Source organism: Dasypus novemcinctus, chromosome 1 (genome assembly GCF_030445035.2).
Source record: "Dasypus novemcinctus isolate mDasNov1 chromosome 1, mDasNov1.1.hap2, whole genome shotgun sequence".
Lineage (NCBI taxonomy): Eukaryota > Metazoa > Chordata > Mammalia > Cingulata > Dasypodidae > Dasypus > Dasypus novemcinctus.
The window spans coordinates 92568393-92583546 of NC_080673.1; the positions used below are offsets into that span (position 1 = coordinate 92568393).

General features: G+C 38.2%; 1 protein-coding gene across 1 annotated transcript in view; it reads left to right on the plus strand.

Moving 5' to 3' along the window:
* Window positions 1-14824, plus strand: part of PAPSS1 (3'-phosphoadenosine 5'-phosphosulfate synthase 1) — a 135151-nt gene extending 120327 nt beyond the window's left edge. The window contains exon 12 of the mRNA XM_004476198.5: window positions 14131-14824. Within this exon, the coding sequence (XP_004476255.2) occupies window positions 14131-14269 (139 nt within the window). The 3' untranslated portion in view covers window positions 14270-14824. The remainder of the gene's footprint in view (window positions 1-14130) is intronic.
* The last annotated feature ends 330 nt before the right edge of the window (window positions 14825-15154 follow it).

Sequence of the window (15154 nt, forward strand, 5' to 3'; positions counted from 1 at the left end):
GCCACCACCAGAAATTCTGGGGATGGGCAGGGGAGGCTTCACATTGGTAATTCTTTTAAAAGCTCCCTAGCAGCTGAGAATCCCCAAGGGAGGGTGGCAGTGCCTCCTACATATCTAGAAAACATTCAGTATCAGAGATGAAATTCTGGGCTGGGCACCCCTTGCTTCTCACCCAGCATGTGGTTTATTTGTTTAGTTTGAGTCCCAGATGTTATGAACATAATCTTGTCTGAGAATGACAATTAGCTGCATTAAATTAAATCACTTAAAGAGAGACAATGAACACTGAGAGGAGAGAGCAAGAATCATTCTGCTAGTGGCCAAATACTTAAATCTTAGGTGTTTTTCCATTTTGTTGAGTTAGGAAAACAAAACTAAAAAGAATTGAGCATTTCTTTTACACTTTCCCTTGGGCTGGAATGTTTCATTACTGTGTATTCTTTGTCTCATCAGCTGGTTTCATCATATGCAGGATCCTAAAACCCATCTGTATGTAGTTGGCTAAAGGCTGGTAAGCCCTTGATAACTTTCATGCTTTGTTAAATCTGTGAAGTATTGCTTTAAGTCTCTCTTTTAATCATTCAAAAGCTAAATAATTACCTCAGTTCTCATAAGATTTTCCAAAGATGGAATTCTGTATTAGTTGCATGAGTGGCTCATTTTCTTGGAATTTTTTTGGGTTACCAAATCTTAACAAGTTGTAACTTGGGAAGCTTTAAAACTGCCTTAGTTTTCTAACTTTTTATATTTGTGTTCAAATATAATTAAGTTGATGGGAATATGTTGGAAAGTGATTAAAATTTTGTGGGAAGGCAGTAGTCTTTGATGTAGTGAGAAAACAGTTATTAATTATGTACATATGAGGTTGTCTTATGTTTGATTAATGGACATTATTCAGTGCCAGCTTTTATGTAATTAATGATTTTGTAGTTTTTTATTTGATTAAATACCAGTGTTAGACAAGGTTGGGGGGGGGCAAATTTCATGAAGATTTCAGGCAAAATATTGATAGGAATTAGGATAAATTCATCTGCTTACATTTAGGAAGTTAAGGAGGTTCCTATTAGCTAAAATACTGACTCAAGGACTTTTTACAAGATTAAAGTCCATTCTTTCAGATATTTGCAATGAACTTTTAGGGATAATTTGGTTATCCTAATTATTTTCTTCTTTATGTAGTATAGTTTTCTTCTTTATTTGTATCTCAGTAAATAAATGCAAATATTCACATTTTTGAAATGGCATCTCAAAAGGGAGAGAGAGCTCGTATAAGGGAATGGGTAAATTTAAGGGACAGATGGCATAAATGTTTGGATTGGTTATTTCTATATTATCAATAGAGTATTTTCTTTAATATTTTTAGTGCTAGAGTATGCCATAAATCGTGTCCTATTCATGTAATTGTAGCATCTTTCAAGGCTTTTTCAGAAAGTCTTCCCTTTTTTAATATGTTCCACAGGAAAGTTTATCTATTCGTTGGTTAATGTGTGCTGACTCTAAAAGCGATCCTTGAGTGTTTCCAAGTTACTAATTGTATTAGTTTTCTGTTGCTGCTAAAAAATTGCTACATATTTAGTGTCTTAAAACACCCCCCACGGGCAGCAGATTTGGCTCAATGGATAGAGCATCCACCTACCACATGGGAGGTCCAGCGTTCAAACTCCAGACCTTCTGACTCTTGTGGTGAAGCTGGCCCATGCACAGTGCCGATGCGTGCAAGGAGTGCTGTGCCATACAAGGTTGTCCCCCGCGTAGGGGATCCCCACACGCAAGGAGTGCGCCCCGTAAGGAGAGCCGTCCCGTGCGAAAAAAGTGCAGCCTGCCCAGGAGTGGGGCCGCACATATGGAGAGCTGATGCAGCAAGATGACACAAAAAAAGAGATACAGATTCCTGGTGCTGCTGACAAGAATGCAAGCAGACACAGAAGAACACACAGTGAATGGACACAGAAAGCAGATAACTGGGGGAGGATGGGAAGGGGAGAGAAATGTTTTAAAAAAGTAAATAAATCTTAAAAAAAATAAAAATAAAATAGTCTTTCTTCAAAAAAACACCCCCCATTTATTATCTCACAGTTTTATAGGTCAGAAGTCTGGGTGGGCTCATCTAGGTTCTTCGGCTAGTCTGGACTCTTATCTGAGGCTCTGGAACAAACTTCCTTCCAAGTTTATCCTTGTTGGTAGAAACTCCCAGGAAAGTAATTAAAAATGCTGGACAAAATAAAAACATTTTTGTAGAAGTTTTGTGGAGCTGACAATATGATGTTAAGAACTGTGAGACCAAATCCCTAAGTTCCCCCACTTAGATCTTCTGGTAAGCTGAACAGTGAAGCTGCTTTTGCCCTGGTGGGCCAAGCAAACTTGAGTGTTGATTCCATGGCCTCATGGGGGGAGAGGGAGGCAGAAAATATACCTCTGGCCCTGACCGAGGTTGGGAGTACAGCAGGAGACACTTCCATTAAGCGAGACCCCCTCCCATCTTAAGTGTAAGGGAGAACCTAAAGTGAACCTGATCCATTCTTCTCTCCCAGGGGACTGTGATCAGAACTTTGAGTCTTAAGCTCAAAAAGCTTTTAAAGCTTTGCTCAAGTGGGTTGAACCCATATTGCCTGAGAGATGTATTTAAAGCAGGGGTTCTTAACGAGGGGTCCAAGGAAAGATTTCAGGGGGTCTGTGAGCTTGAGTTGAAAAAAAATCAACTTATCTTTTTTTTCTCCCACCTCTGACTGAAATCTAGCATTTCCTTCACTTATGAATGTATGCAAAAAATTACAGTAGTATTCATTTCATATCACAGTTGCATATCTCAAAAAATTGCTTACACTTATCTATACTTTGAAATTATGGTAGTTGTTAGACCTGATGCTAGTTGAACGTCATAAAACTTTCTGCAGCTACGTTGAGAGAAGGGGTCTGTGGTTTTCACCTGACTGACAGAGGGGTTCATGGAATAAAAAAGGTTAAGAACCCCTGATTTAAAACAACAAAACACACAAAAAAACCTCCACCACAAAATGTGTTTCAGGTGGATTTTGTCTAGACATGCCTTTGAATATACTAACTTAAGGAAACATTTCAGTCAGAAATGGTACCGCAGCAAGAAACAGCAGGAACTGCAGACAGCAGAAGCAGATCTGCAGAGCCTTCACAAACTAGAATTACCAGACACAATTACAAAATAACTGTGTGCAGTGTTTTATAAAAGCAAAGTTAAGTTTGAAAATATCTAATAAGGAACACAAAAATATAAAAATAACCTAGTAGTTTAGAGAAGAGAAAGATAGGAGGGGAGTCCAGGTTAAAGGCATTTGTCTGGAGCAGGCAAGAGTTGCATCAGAGGGATCGGAAGAAATGGATTGACTCAAAAGAGCTTTAGGAGCCATAATCAGTAAGACTTATAAAGTAAAAATGCTGCATTGAATGAAGGCAATATTTTCCCTTAATACAATAAGTTTAAACTTCGCCCTCTTCTATGTCAAAACAGACAAACAACAATTAAAAGAACAGTTTATTCAGCATTCTTCTCTGGGATTCTGCAGGTTACAAGCAAGGGTTTTTATTGGAAAGAATTAGTGTTCTAACAATACTGTTCATTATTTTATGCAAAGTAAGTTGTAAATTTTCCAAAGCAGAAGTATAGTTTTGACAATGAAAGTGTTCTGATGGCGAGATTCTGATTCTATTTTCCACTTCATGAAACAGCTTATAAAGAAAAGATTTTGTGTGCTTTGCTCCACTAGAAGTCTTTCATCCACCAATTGAAGATTACCATTTTCTCCCTAGTTTTTATGGTAAACTTCCTTCGGTCAGTAATTAAATAGGTGACATAGGACTGTGCCTTAGTTGTCTTCATCTTTTCATAGGGCTCCCCTTTTGAAAGCATTCTAGAGAAGTGTAAGCTTTGTAGAAATAAAATAGAAGTAAATCTTCTTTTCTAATGGTTAATGTTAAAGCTTACAGGTGGGACACCGTAAAGAGATGTTATCGTGATAGTTTCACTATAAAAGCAAGCACTACTCATATTCCACTTTAGGTCGATCAGAACTAAATAAGCAGTAACCAACAACGTAAGATGGAGTGATGCCTTATTGCTGCTGGAGGTTTAGCCCCATTTAGAACTCGAGTGAGCCCAACTAGATTGCATGAATGACTTTTTTTTTTAAAATTTATTTATTTTATTTATTTCTCTCCCCTTCCCTTACCCCCCACCCCAGTTGTCTGTTCTCTGTGTCTATTTGCTGTGTCTTTGTCCGCTTCTGTTGTCAGCGGCACGGGAATCTGTGTCTCTTCTAGTTGCATCATCTTGTTGTGTCAGCTCTCCATGTGGGCGGCACCATTCCTGGGCAGGCTGCACTTTCTTTCATGCTGGGAGGTTCTCCTTACGGGGTACACTTCTTGCACGTGGGGCTCCCCTACGCGGGGGACACCCCTGCGTGGCAGGGCACTCCTTGCACGCATCAGCACTGCGCATGGGTAAGCTGCACACGGGTCAAGGAGGCCCGGGGTTTGAACCTTGGACCTCCCATGTGGTAGACGGAAGCCCTAACCGCTGGGTCAAGTCCGCTGCCATGACTTGTTTTTTTAATACCAGGGAAGCCAAAGTAGCCCTGAACCAAAGTAGGCCACAAAGTTCTGTTCCTTCTCTCTCAACTGAAAGCCCTGACTAGATTTAACCACTCCTGTGGGATGAATGGTCAAACCCATCAGTAACAGTGAAAAAAGTAGATAGAGTGGGTAATGTTTCTGGAGAGAATATTCCCCCCAGGGCTTCCCACCAGGGCATTCCAAGGTGCTCTTTATTTTTTTAAGATTTATTTATTTATACCTGCCCCCCTTTTGTTTTGCACTCACTCTCTGCTCTTTGTCCATTTGTTGTGTGTTCTTCTGTGTCTGCTTGTCTTCTCTTTAGGCGGTAGTGGGGACCAATCCTGAGATTTCCCAGAGTGGGAGAGAGGCACTCAGTCTCTGCGCCACCTCAGCTCCTTTGTCTCCTGCGACTCTTATTGCCTCTCTTCTGTGTTTCTTTTGTTATTATTGTTGTTGCATCATCTTGCTGCACCAGCTCTTCACGGATCAGCACTCCTACATGGGTCAGCACTCCACGTGGGCCAGCTCTCCACTTGGGCTAGCTTGCCAGGCAGGCCAGCTTGCCTTCACCAGGAGGCACTAGGTATTGAATCCTGGACCTCCGATATGGTAGATGGGAGCCAAATTGCTTGAGCCACATCTGCTTCCCCCAAGGTGCCCTTAGTACTCCAACCTGATGGAAAGAAAATAGGTCTCAGTCATGCATGCTTGTTTTTCAAAGCCTTGTACCTTCTTTGTGGTGAGTGGGATACCCTGATTTTGACCCATTTTGGGGTAAGTGGAGTGAGTCCCCTCTAGCGGTCAACCAACTAGAGAATATGTTCTAGAAAAAAATTATGAAAAAGGGAAAATTAATGCCCACACCATCACTCATGTATTTGTATGCTTTGTTTTCAGTTTTTTCTCTACACTTATTTAACATAGTTGAGTTGATAGTAGTACTTTGTGTCTTGCTTTTTAAATTAGTCTCAAGGCCATCTTTCCATACTCTTAGAAATCTTTGTGAACACTGTAATGAATCCTCATTATCAGCATCTGGTATTACAGTGAGCCACAGCTCTGATGGTCGTGGGATGCGTACAGCACAGGGTTGAACAATGACACTTGTGAGGGCTCCCTCCATGATGGGGAGCAAGACTGGTTGAAGAAGGTTCCTTGTAGCACACTCAAGTCCTCCACTGTGTCTGAGAGCAAGTAGCATCTGCTTGTCCCCTTGTTTCCCTCCTCTCCCCTCCCAAATATGGAGTGTAGTTTTTCTATACCTGTACCTTCAGTTGCTATAGAATTGAGATCTGGCCATGATCTTGACTCAGACTGAAATAGCCACAAGTTTTATATTTCTCATGTCTTGGTTTTTCATTCTATCTTTTCTTTTTTCCTGTGACTATGGCATCTTCTCACTTATGTTTTTTTGTTTGTGTGTTTTGTTTTGTTTTTTGCCCTTTTGGGGTTGGTGGGCAGATTTACTTACAGCAATATCACACCAGAATTTCTTCCTTAGCATACCAATTGGCAAGGTTTTTCAACCCAGCACTCTTAACATATTGGACCAGAAAATTCTTTGATATGGGGGATTGTCCTGTGCATTGGAGGATGGTTAGCAGCATCCCTGGCCTCTACCCACTAAGCCAGTAGATCTCCTGTTCCCCCGCAGTTAACTAAAAATGTCACAGTCATTGCCAGATGTTCCCTGGGTGGCAAAATCTCTGTTGAGAATCATTGGTTTGTAGCAATATTAGGGGTATTTGGGGATCTTATCCCTTTCTTGATTATTTCATCATTTTCACAAGTTAAAATAGTTCATTTTTTTAAGCTCTTAGACTTTTATTTTTGTATTTGGAGTAGTTCTCGGTACCTTTAGAGTACTAGAAGTCATGGTTTCTAGGTAAACAATGATAGATACATATGACTCAATGTAGAAAGAAAACAAATCTTGGTGTCAAATACAAAAGAGAAAATGTTTCTTATAATTAGAGTAATGTCCCTATTATGTAGAATACTTGTGTTCACTTAATATTCTGGCTAACCCATGGCTAATTAAGCTGTTTCGGCTACCATTACCTCTCAAAGTTTATTTCTGTCTATATTATTCCTATATTAATTAAAAGCATTAAACAATGAACAACACTCCGGATATCAATGTGCCATTCAAAATAGTTTGTAGCTGTCTGAAGAGAGGGGAGTCAATACAAGCAAAGTTCAGCCTTTTGTCTTGTACAACATTATTTTATTTGGATGATTGGTCATCTGAGAGCTTCAGGGATAAACTTTCTGAGAATTGGGGTTCATGTTTGCTTAGTCATCTTTCAGAAGCAGATGAAAATGATGTACTGTCTCCTAGTTGAAAACCCATAAATTGAAAATTTTGCACTTCAAGATATAATTCGTGAGTTTTTTTTGCAACCTGTCCAGGGGATCTCAGTTAAAAACTCTTGTTCTACATTTTCTACGATTAAAATTTTCCTGACTCTTTATGGTAAAGGAAATTGAGGTGACTCTTCAGTATACTTTAGGACAATCCTGGAAATTCATTTGACTGCTAGGGGCTGTTCTGTAGCCTTTATTAATAAGGACTGGGAGGAAACATGAATTAAGGATTTTGGCTAATTATATTCCAGGTAATTAATTTGTGTGTTTCAGTCAGTCTTTGGTTTGGAAATAAAAATTGTTAAATTTGTCATTTTTGTTGCCAACTAATGCTTTTTAGTCCTGGGAAAGAAATCTATAAATAAGTAGTTCCCTGGTTTTGAAGAGATGACTTTTAAATTTCATTCCTAGGGAGTCTTAGTGTTTGTTTTTTTTTCCCTCCCCCCCTCCCCTGGCATTTTGCTTGCTGTCTGCTCTCTGTGTCCATTCACTGTGCATTCTTCTGTGTGTCTGTATTTTTTTATTTATTCCCTCCCCACCTTGCGGCTTGCTTGTTGTCTGCTCTCTGTGTCAATTCGCTGCGCGCTCTTTCTGTGTTTTACTTTTCTCTCTTTTTGTTGCGTCACCTTGCTGAGTCGGTTCTCCATGGTGCTTGAGGGGCCAGCGGCTCTCAGTGTGAGGATGAGCCTGCCTTCACAAGGAGGCCCCGGGATGTGAACCCAGGGCCTCCCATGTTAGATGGGAGCCCAACTAACAGCCACAGCTGCTTCCCAGTCTTAGTGTTTGATATACAATTATATTATATATGATTTTTCCAGTTGTATGAAAAGTCATTTAGATACAAAATAATTAGATCTACTTTTAAATTCCCACTATTATTTTTAATTCTTTCTGTCAGAGTAGGAAATTCCCCCTTGCTTCTCTGAATTGCTTATTGGTTGATCATCTACTTTAAAAAAAAAGTTCTTATTGAAAGTGAAACTTCGAAAGATGCTCTTGAAGGGCCATTTGCTGACCCCTGCTTTTCTGTCCATATGAACAACTTGTGCTGGTGGCTGTGATGGCCACATATATGGACTGAGAGACAGCAGATAGCTGTAGAAATTAAAATCTTCAGCAAGTGGCAAGGGTCACTGTAGTCATTGTACTTTGCAGTTAGTCAAGATGCTGGCCATATGTAGTTAGTGAATGTAGGATATTAAGTGGTCCCATATAGTCTATTCAATGGTGGTTTTTCGCCAGATTTTTCTAGCACCCTCTGCTTTGTTCTGTTTGTGGTGAATTACAAGGTTCTATAATGAAGTGGTTTTGAGAATAAAAAAAAGAAAAACCAAACATACTTAATGTTTCTTTTTTCAGATGCCATGGGAAACTGGCTAACTAGTGTAATTAAATGATCCTAATTAGCATTAATTTGTAGTGAAATCCTAAGGTCCTTTATTTAGTATTCTTTTCTGCTTCCTGACAGATCATAGGTAAATTTCAGAGCTAATTTTAGATCATTCTAGGCATGTTTTGTTTTTTACTTGATTTAATTATTTCTGTTAAATGGTGTCCATTTAAAGATGTAATTATGGAAAATATTCAATTTCAAATAATGACTCTTGTGTCAATTCCTTGGACTTACCTTCTGATAAAAAGTAAAATCCTTATGTGACAGAGATGGAAATACAAGTATGAGGTAGAGGGAAATGTGTTTTCTGTAGCTGGGGTGGAGTGGAACCACTACCATGTGGAAGGAGAAACTCCCCATTTCATGTGATGGAGAAATGCTTGTGGTATGTGGGGCAGATGAAGTGTGAAATAGCTTTTGAAAAAGAGGTACCCAGGGACCTTGGTTTTAAATTGCAGTTGCAGAAAGAATGCAAGCAAACTTCTGGCTTTCAGACATTTTGGCATTCTGGGGAAAGAACGGACTTTAATTGGTCTGGCTTTTTTTCCTTTAATCAAAAAGTCAAGGCAGAATCATCCAACAAGCTGCTCTCATATTTCTTTCTTATTGCCCTTAAGAAAAACAGTTTATACATATGACACAAAGTTTTCTTTTTCAGAAACAAAAATTGAAAGTTTGCATAGCTAGAAAGATCAAGGGTCGTAGTTTTCCTCAATGAAGCATATTCAGGGAGCTGATAAGCGAACCTCCTAAGGAAGGTTCTGTCAAATGAGTCTCAGCTAAACTAACCAATTTTATATCAGGTTGGAACTAGGATTTTCAGATATAGTTGGAAAGATATGTGGACCCCTTCATAGCTACTTATTTCAACACTCATGACTTTCTCTGTAGCCCTGCTTGAGATTTAACATCTCTGCTCTAGAATAGTCAACTCACTATGTTGATGGATTCTGTTGAAAATTTGTTAAATGTAGTTTCCTGTTATCCTGAGGAGGTGATCTTCCATCTTTGTTGAGAAGCTTGAGACCATCATGCATTCACCACCTCATCTTTTTTTTTTTTTTTTAAACTCTGTTGGGGATAGAATCATGTCCCTCACAAAAGGCATGTGCAGGTCCCACCCCTGGTCCTGGGGGTATAGACTTCATTTGCAAATAGGACCTTTGAAGATGTTATTGTAGAACTGGATCCAGGACCAAGGGTTGTGTTAGTATATATTAGGTTGGTGCAAAAGGAATTACGGTTTTGGAACGTGAGTTTTAAATCATTATAACTAGGCTCAAACACATCTTTATTAATCAAAATAGGAACCACTACCATCAACACATTTTTGCCAATGAGAAATAAGTTTGTGTGTTCCTGTACCACAAAAATCCATGCTTTGGGATTCGACGAATTCTTGGAAAGCATTTTCTGCATCCTCCTGGTGATGGAAGTGTTTTCCTTGCAAAAAATTGTTGAGATATTTGAAGAAGTGATAGTCAGTTGGTGAGAGGTCAGGTGAATATGGAGGATGAGGCAAAACTTCGAAACCCAGTTCGTTTCACTTTTGAAGCATTGGTTGTTCAACATGTGGTTGGGCATTGTTGTGGAGAAGAGTTGGGCACTTTCTGTTGACCAATGCTGGCTGCAGCTGTAGCAATTTTCAGTGCATCTCATCAATTTGCTGAGCCTACTTCTCAGATGGAGTGGTTTCGTTGAGATTCAGAAAGCTGTAGTGGCAGCTGACCACCAAATAATGACCATGACCTTTTTTGGTGCAAGTTTGGCTTTGGGAAGTGCTTTGGAGCGTCTTCTCAGTCCAACCACTGAACTGATTGTTGCCAGTTGTCATATAAAAACCATTTGTTGTTGCATGTCACAATCCAATTGAGAACTTGTTCATTGTGTAGAATAAGAGAAGATGACTCTTCAAAACAATTTTTTAAAACTTTTCCGTCAGCTCATGAGGCACCCACTTATTGAGCTTTTTCAAATTTCCAATTTGTTTCAAATGCTGGATGACGTAGAATGGTCAGCATTGAGTTCTTCAGCAACTTCTCATGTAGTTTAAGCTTTAATGATTGCTCTCGCTTGGTTGTTGTCAACTTCTGATGGCCGGCCACTACACTGCTCATCTTCAAGACTCTCGTCTACTTTGCAAAACTTCTTGAACCACCACTGCATTGTATGTTCATTAGCAGTTCCTGGCCAAATACATTGTTGAAATTATGGGTTGTCTCCACTGCCTTATGACCCATTTTGAACTCAAATAAGAAAATCACTCAGATTTGCTTTTTGTCTAACATCATTTCCATAAACAGCAAGTAATAAGTCATTAGCAAAAAAACATAAAACAAGAAATGCACATTAAAATGATGTATAACATAACCATATTTATTTAAGAATGTATGCCAATATCAAATGGCAAATTTCAAGCAATGCAAAACCACAATTACTTTTGCACCAACCAAATCACAATAGGGTCGTGGAGGAGATGCTTAGAGATTAGAGGTTTAAAAAACAAACAAACAAACAAAAAAACAAGCCAGAGGTTAGAAGGTCTGTGAGTGGTGAGTTTATTGAGCACACAGGTAACAGAAGTCAGAAAAGTAGAGGGCGGGACATGAAACCCAGTGGGAATCAGGATCACTAAAAAGACCATGAGGCTTGTTTATTGCTCAAGAGCCCTCCCAGCAAGTGGACAGCCTGAGACCTCATAGACTAAATGAGTCAGGCTAAGAAGAGAGTGGATTCCCCTGACTTAAGTGGAGGTGAGCAGGGTAAGAGAAAGGCAGATACCAGAGGATTATTGAAAAGATCATCCTGAAGGGCATGTAAAGACTTCAGTGTGAATAATCCAAACTTAGGTAAAAGGTAATGCACAAATAGTTTGGATTAACCATGGAAATAAAAAACAATATCTTCCTCCTTTTTTTGCCATGTTTTTGCCAGAGAACAAAGGGCAGTGACTGACTTAATAAGGTCTATAGATCGTTCTATATTGTACCAATAAAATTTTCCTATACATATACCTTTTCATTCTTTATTTTGCCAAATATATATATTGAGCTCCTAATTAGAAAGATGAGTTAGGTACCTGATCAGTAAATATTTATTGAATGTGTACTGTGTACCTGGCACTGTTCAGATACTTACACTTACACTGTTTACCTCTAATGGCATTTATTTATTTATACTTTACATGAAAAATATAGGGAATTTCCACATGCCCTGCTCCCTACTCCTCACATATTTTCCCACATTAACAACATCCTTCATTAGTGTGGTACTTTTGTTACAATTGATGAACACATTTTAGAGCATTGCCACTTAGTGTGGATTATAGTTTGTAGTTTACATTCTCTGTCACACAAACTTGTAAGTTATGACAAGATATATAATGGCCCATATCTGTCATTGCAAGTCATTCAGGACAATTCCGATGTCTTGAAAATGCCCCCATATTATACCTATTTTTCCTTCTCCCTCCCCTCAGATCCTCCAGTAGTCACTGCTCCACATCAGTGATAAAAGTTCTTCCATTGCTAGAATCACAATCAGTCTATAGTAGAATAACAGTATGTCCACTCTAGTCCATTGTTCATTCCCCAATCCTGAGGATTCTGGGATGGTGATGCCCACTCTGCCTCCAGTTGAGAAGGGGCTTACATCCCATGGGACAGATGGATGGGACTACCTTGCTTGCAGTTGCATACCCTCTCTGCAGAGAGATGGTCATTGCCCATCATCATCTCCTTGTTAGTTGTCCTGGGGATGTCTATTATTTAAGTGTAATTTAATAGCCATTAGAAGTAACACAGAGCAAGAATAGGGAGCATAATGTTATAGCAGCACCTATTTTTCTATTATCATCACATGATACTGCAAATGACTGAGTTTGCAGGCTAATTAAAGGTTATACTATTGTAAAGTATTTAAAATGACTGGATTGAGAATTTTTAAACAAATTTTTTTCTCATAAAAAGTATTATGTAGTATACTTTGTAGAAACTGGAGAAATAACCAAAAACAAAAACAAAAAAACACACACACACACAAAATAAAAAGTACCTGCAATACCACTTCCTAGAGATAAGCACTAGTAACATTTGGGTTATTTCTTTATAGCCTTTCTGTGTGTGTATGTCTATTGTAACAAAATTGGCAATGATATTGTATACAAAGTTTTATGTAATTATTTCATCATGAACTTCTTTTTATGTCCTTAATTGTACTTAAGGGCAATTAACCTTAGTATTCCACACAGGGCTATACTGTAATTTATTTAACCATTCCCTTTGGATCTTTAAGTTATTTACAGTATTTTGCTAACATAAAACTTTGACAGTCATCTTATGCACACTATTTGTCTGCATCTCTGATTATTTCCTTTAATGTAGATTCCTAGAAGTGTGATTATTAGAAGAGACATTGTCTTTGTTTGCCAGGGCTGCTATGACAAATATTGCACACTGCACACTGGCTGAGATAACAGGAATCCATTAGCTCACGGTGTTAGAAGCTAGAAGTCTAATGTCAAGGTGTCAGCAAAGCCATACTCTTCTCTAAAGTGTGTAGCATTTGGCGGTGGCTTTCTAGCAGTTCTCCATCACATGGAAATTGTCTTTCTGTCTTTACCTCTGGTTCCTACTTTCATGTCCAATTACTTTTGCCCTCTAGAAACAGGGGCACCTTGGACAGTTTATGGTCTCACTGGATCCTCAGATAAACTCCACAAATAATGAAGTGGGGAAGGAACATATAGCTGCTAACTAGACAGTAAACAGGGCTTGTGCCTGGTGACCTGATTAGCCAAGAATTCTTGCTGACCTTGCGGCAGCTGTGTCTAGGTTGCTTTCCTCTATAAAGACAAGAGATGAAATTATGGGTAGACAGTATGTATCATAGTCATAGGTGCACTGTGCTTAATGGTCTAATGACTTTAGTGTGTTTATGTGTGTAAAGAAGAGAAAAATTATTATTAATACTACCTATGTGGTAGCTTATCAGTGGAATAATATGGATTATTGTCACTTCATTGCTGCTGCTAAAATAAAAAACTGATTTTTTCCTCTTAATGTTGTGTGTTTCGTATACTCTTGCAATTTAGTCTTTGAAATTAAAACTTCCTAAAAAAGGTTTTCAATGTGTGCTAGCTAAATTCAATTTAGTGTTTTGTTTTGTTTTCCTTTAAATTCTTAATTCTAGATTAGTGGTTGCCAGAGGATAGGGGAGAAGGAAGCGGAGAGAGCGAGATGGATGTGCCTGTAAAAGGGCTGCCTGGGGGGGTCCTTGTGGTTTTGGAGCTGTTTAGTATTTTTTGACTGATGGTGGAAACACAAACCTACATATGTGATAAAGTTGTATAGAATTAAGTATAAATATAGAAATGAGTACAAGTAAAACTGGAGAAATTGGAATAAGATTGGTAGATTGTTTCAGTGACAATATCATGGTTATGATATAATACTACAGTTTTCCTAGCTGTTACATTAAAGGAAACTAGGGAAAAGGTACAGGGGATCTCTGTATCATTTCTTACAACTGTATGTGAATCTACAATGATCTCAATAAAATTTTCAATTAAATTTTTTTCTACTTCTAAAAATGCATAATATTTAATGTTGCAGTATTTTTTGCTCAATGACAAACTTGAAATCAGGTTGAAGTTCACATTCTAACCAGGCTAATTTTCATTGTGCTTGTCTAACATGAACAGAAAGAAGATCTGCTTTTTAAAATTTCACTACAAATAAGTTTTTTAAAAATGTAAAATAATTTTCTTTTTTTCTCTCTTTCAGCCACGAAGACTTTGAATTTATTTCAGGAACACGAATGCGCAAACTTGCCCGAGAAGGCCAGAAACCTCCTGAAGGTTTCATGGCTCCCAAGGCATGGACTGTGCTGATGGAGTACTATAAAACCTTGGAGAAAGTTTAAGCTGTTAACCTACTCACTCCACCTTTGACACTTCACTGATTAACACACAGGGACCACACAGTCACTGTTGGCATTGCTTTGTGGTGGTGTATGTCTGGAAGCACTTCTTAAAAACAGACCCTTTTCCTTAACTAGTGTCAGTTTTGGTCTGTCTCATGAATTCTGTTTTGAACTAGTGTAATACACTGCTGGTTTTAATGTATCTTTTCCACTTATAGTTAATACTCCTTCAATATGATTTTAAAATCTTGTCTTTTTATATTATATGTATGCTTCTGTCTCATGATTTTTTCAAGCTGTTATATTAGTTGTAACCAGTAATACACATATTGAATCTTACTTTTCATCCCTTTTAAAAAAGGCTAGACCTTGTTTTGGGAATTTTACAAGATGTGTAGCAATTAGATGTTTTTTCTATACTGAAAATATACACTGCCTTTCTTCTTCCAATTCAGCTATTGATCTCTCAGCTGTTATACTCTAAACTATTCTTATGATCTATGTAACCCATCAATGAACTTTATCAATAAAAATAAAAGTTTGGCTTCTTATTTATATGATACTTCTTATGCTGTTTGTCTACTTACCCTTTCCTCCTTGTGAAAAATTTCTGATGGGAGAAGAAAAATATAAGCATTTTTCATTATTGACATCTAATTAGTTCCTAACTTCATGCTACATATAACATTTTTGGATAGCAAGAGCAATGTTTCATTAAGCGGGAAAATAATGCTTTTTCAGTCCACCCCAAAACTCAGCTAGTTTCTCCAAATATCTCTGTAATTTGGGTAAACACCTGTATAACAGTTCACCGAGGATTTTGAATAGATGTGTATTTATTCCTTTAGTTGGGAAAAACTAGCTTATGTTGTAGAAACAATCTCC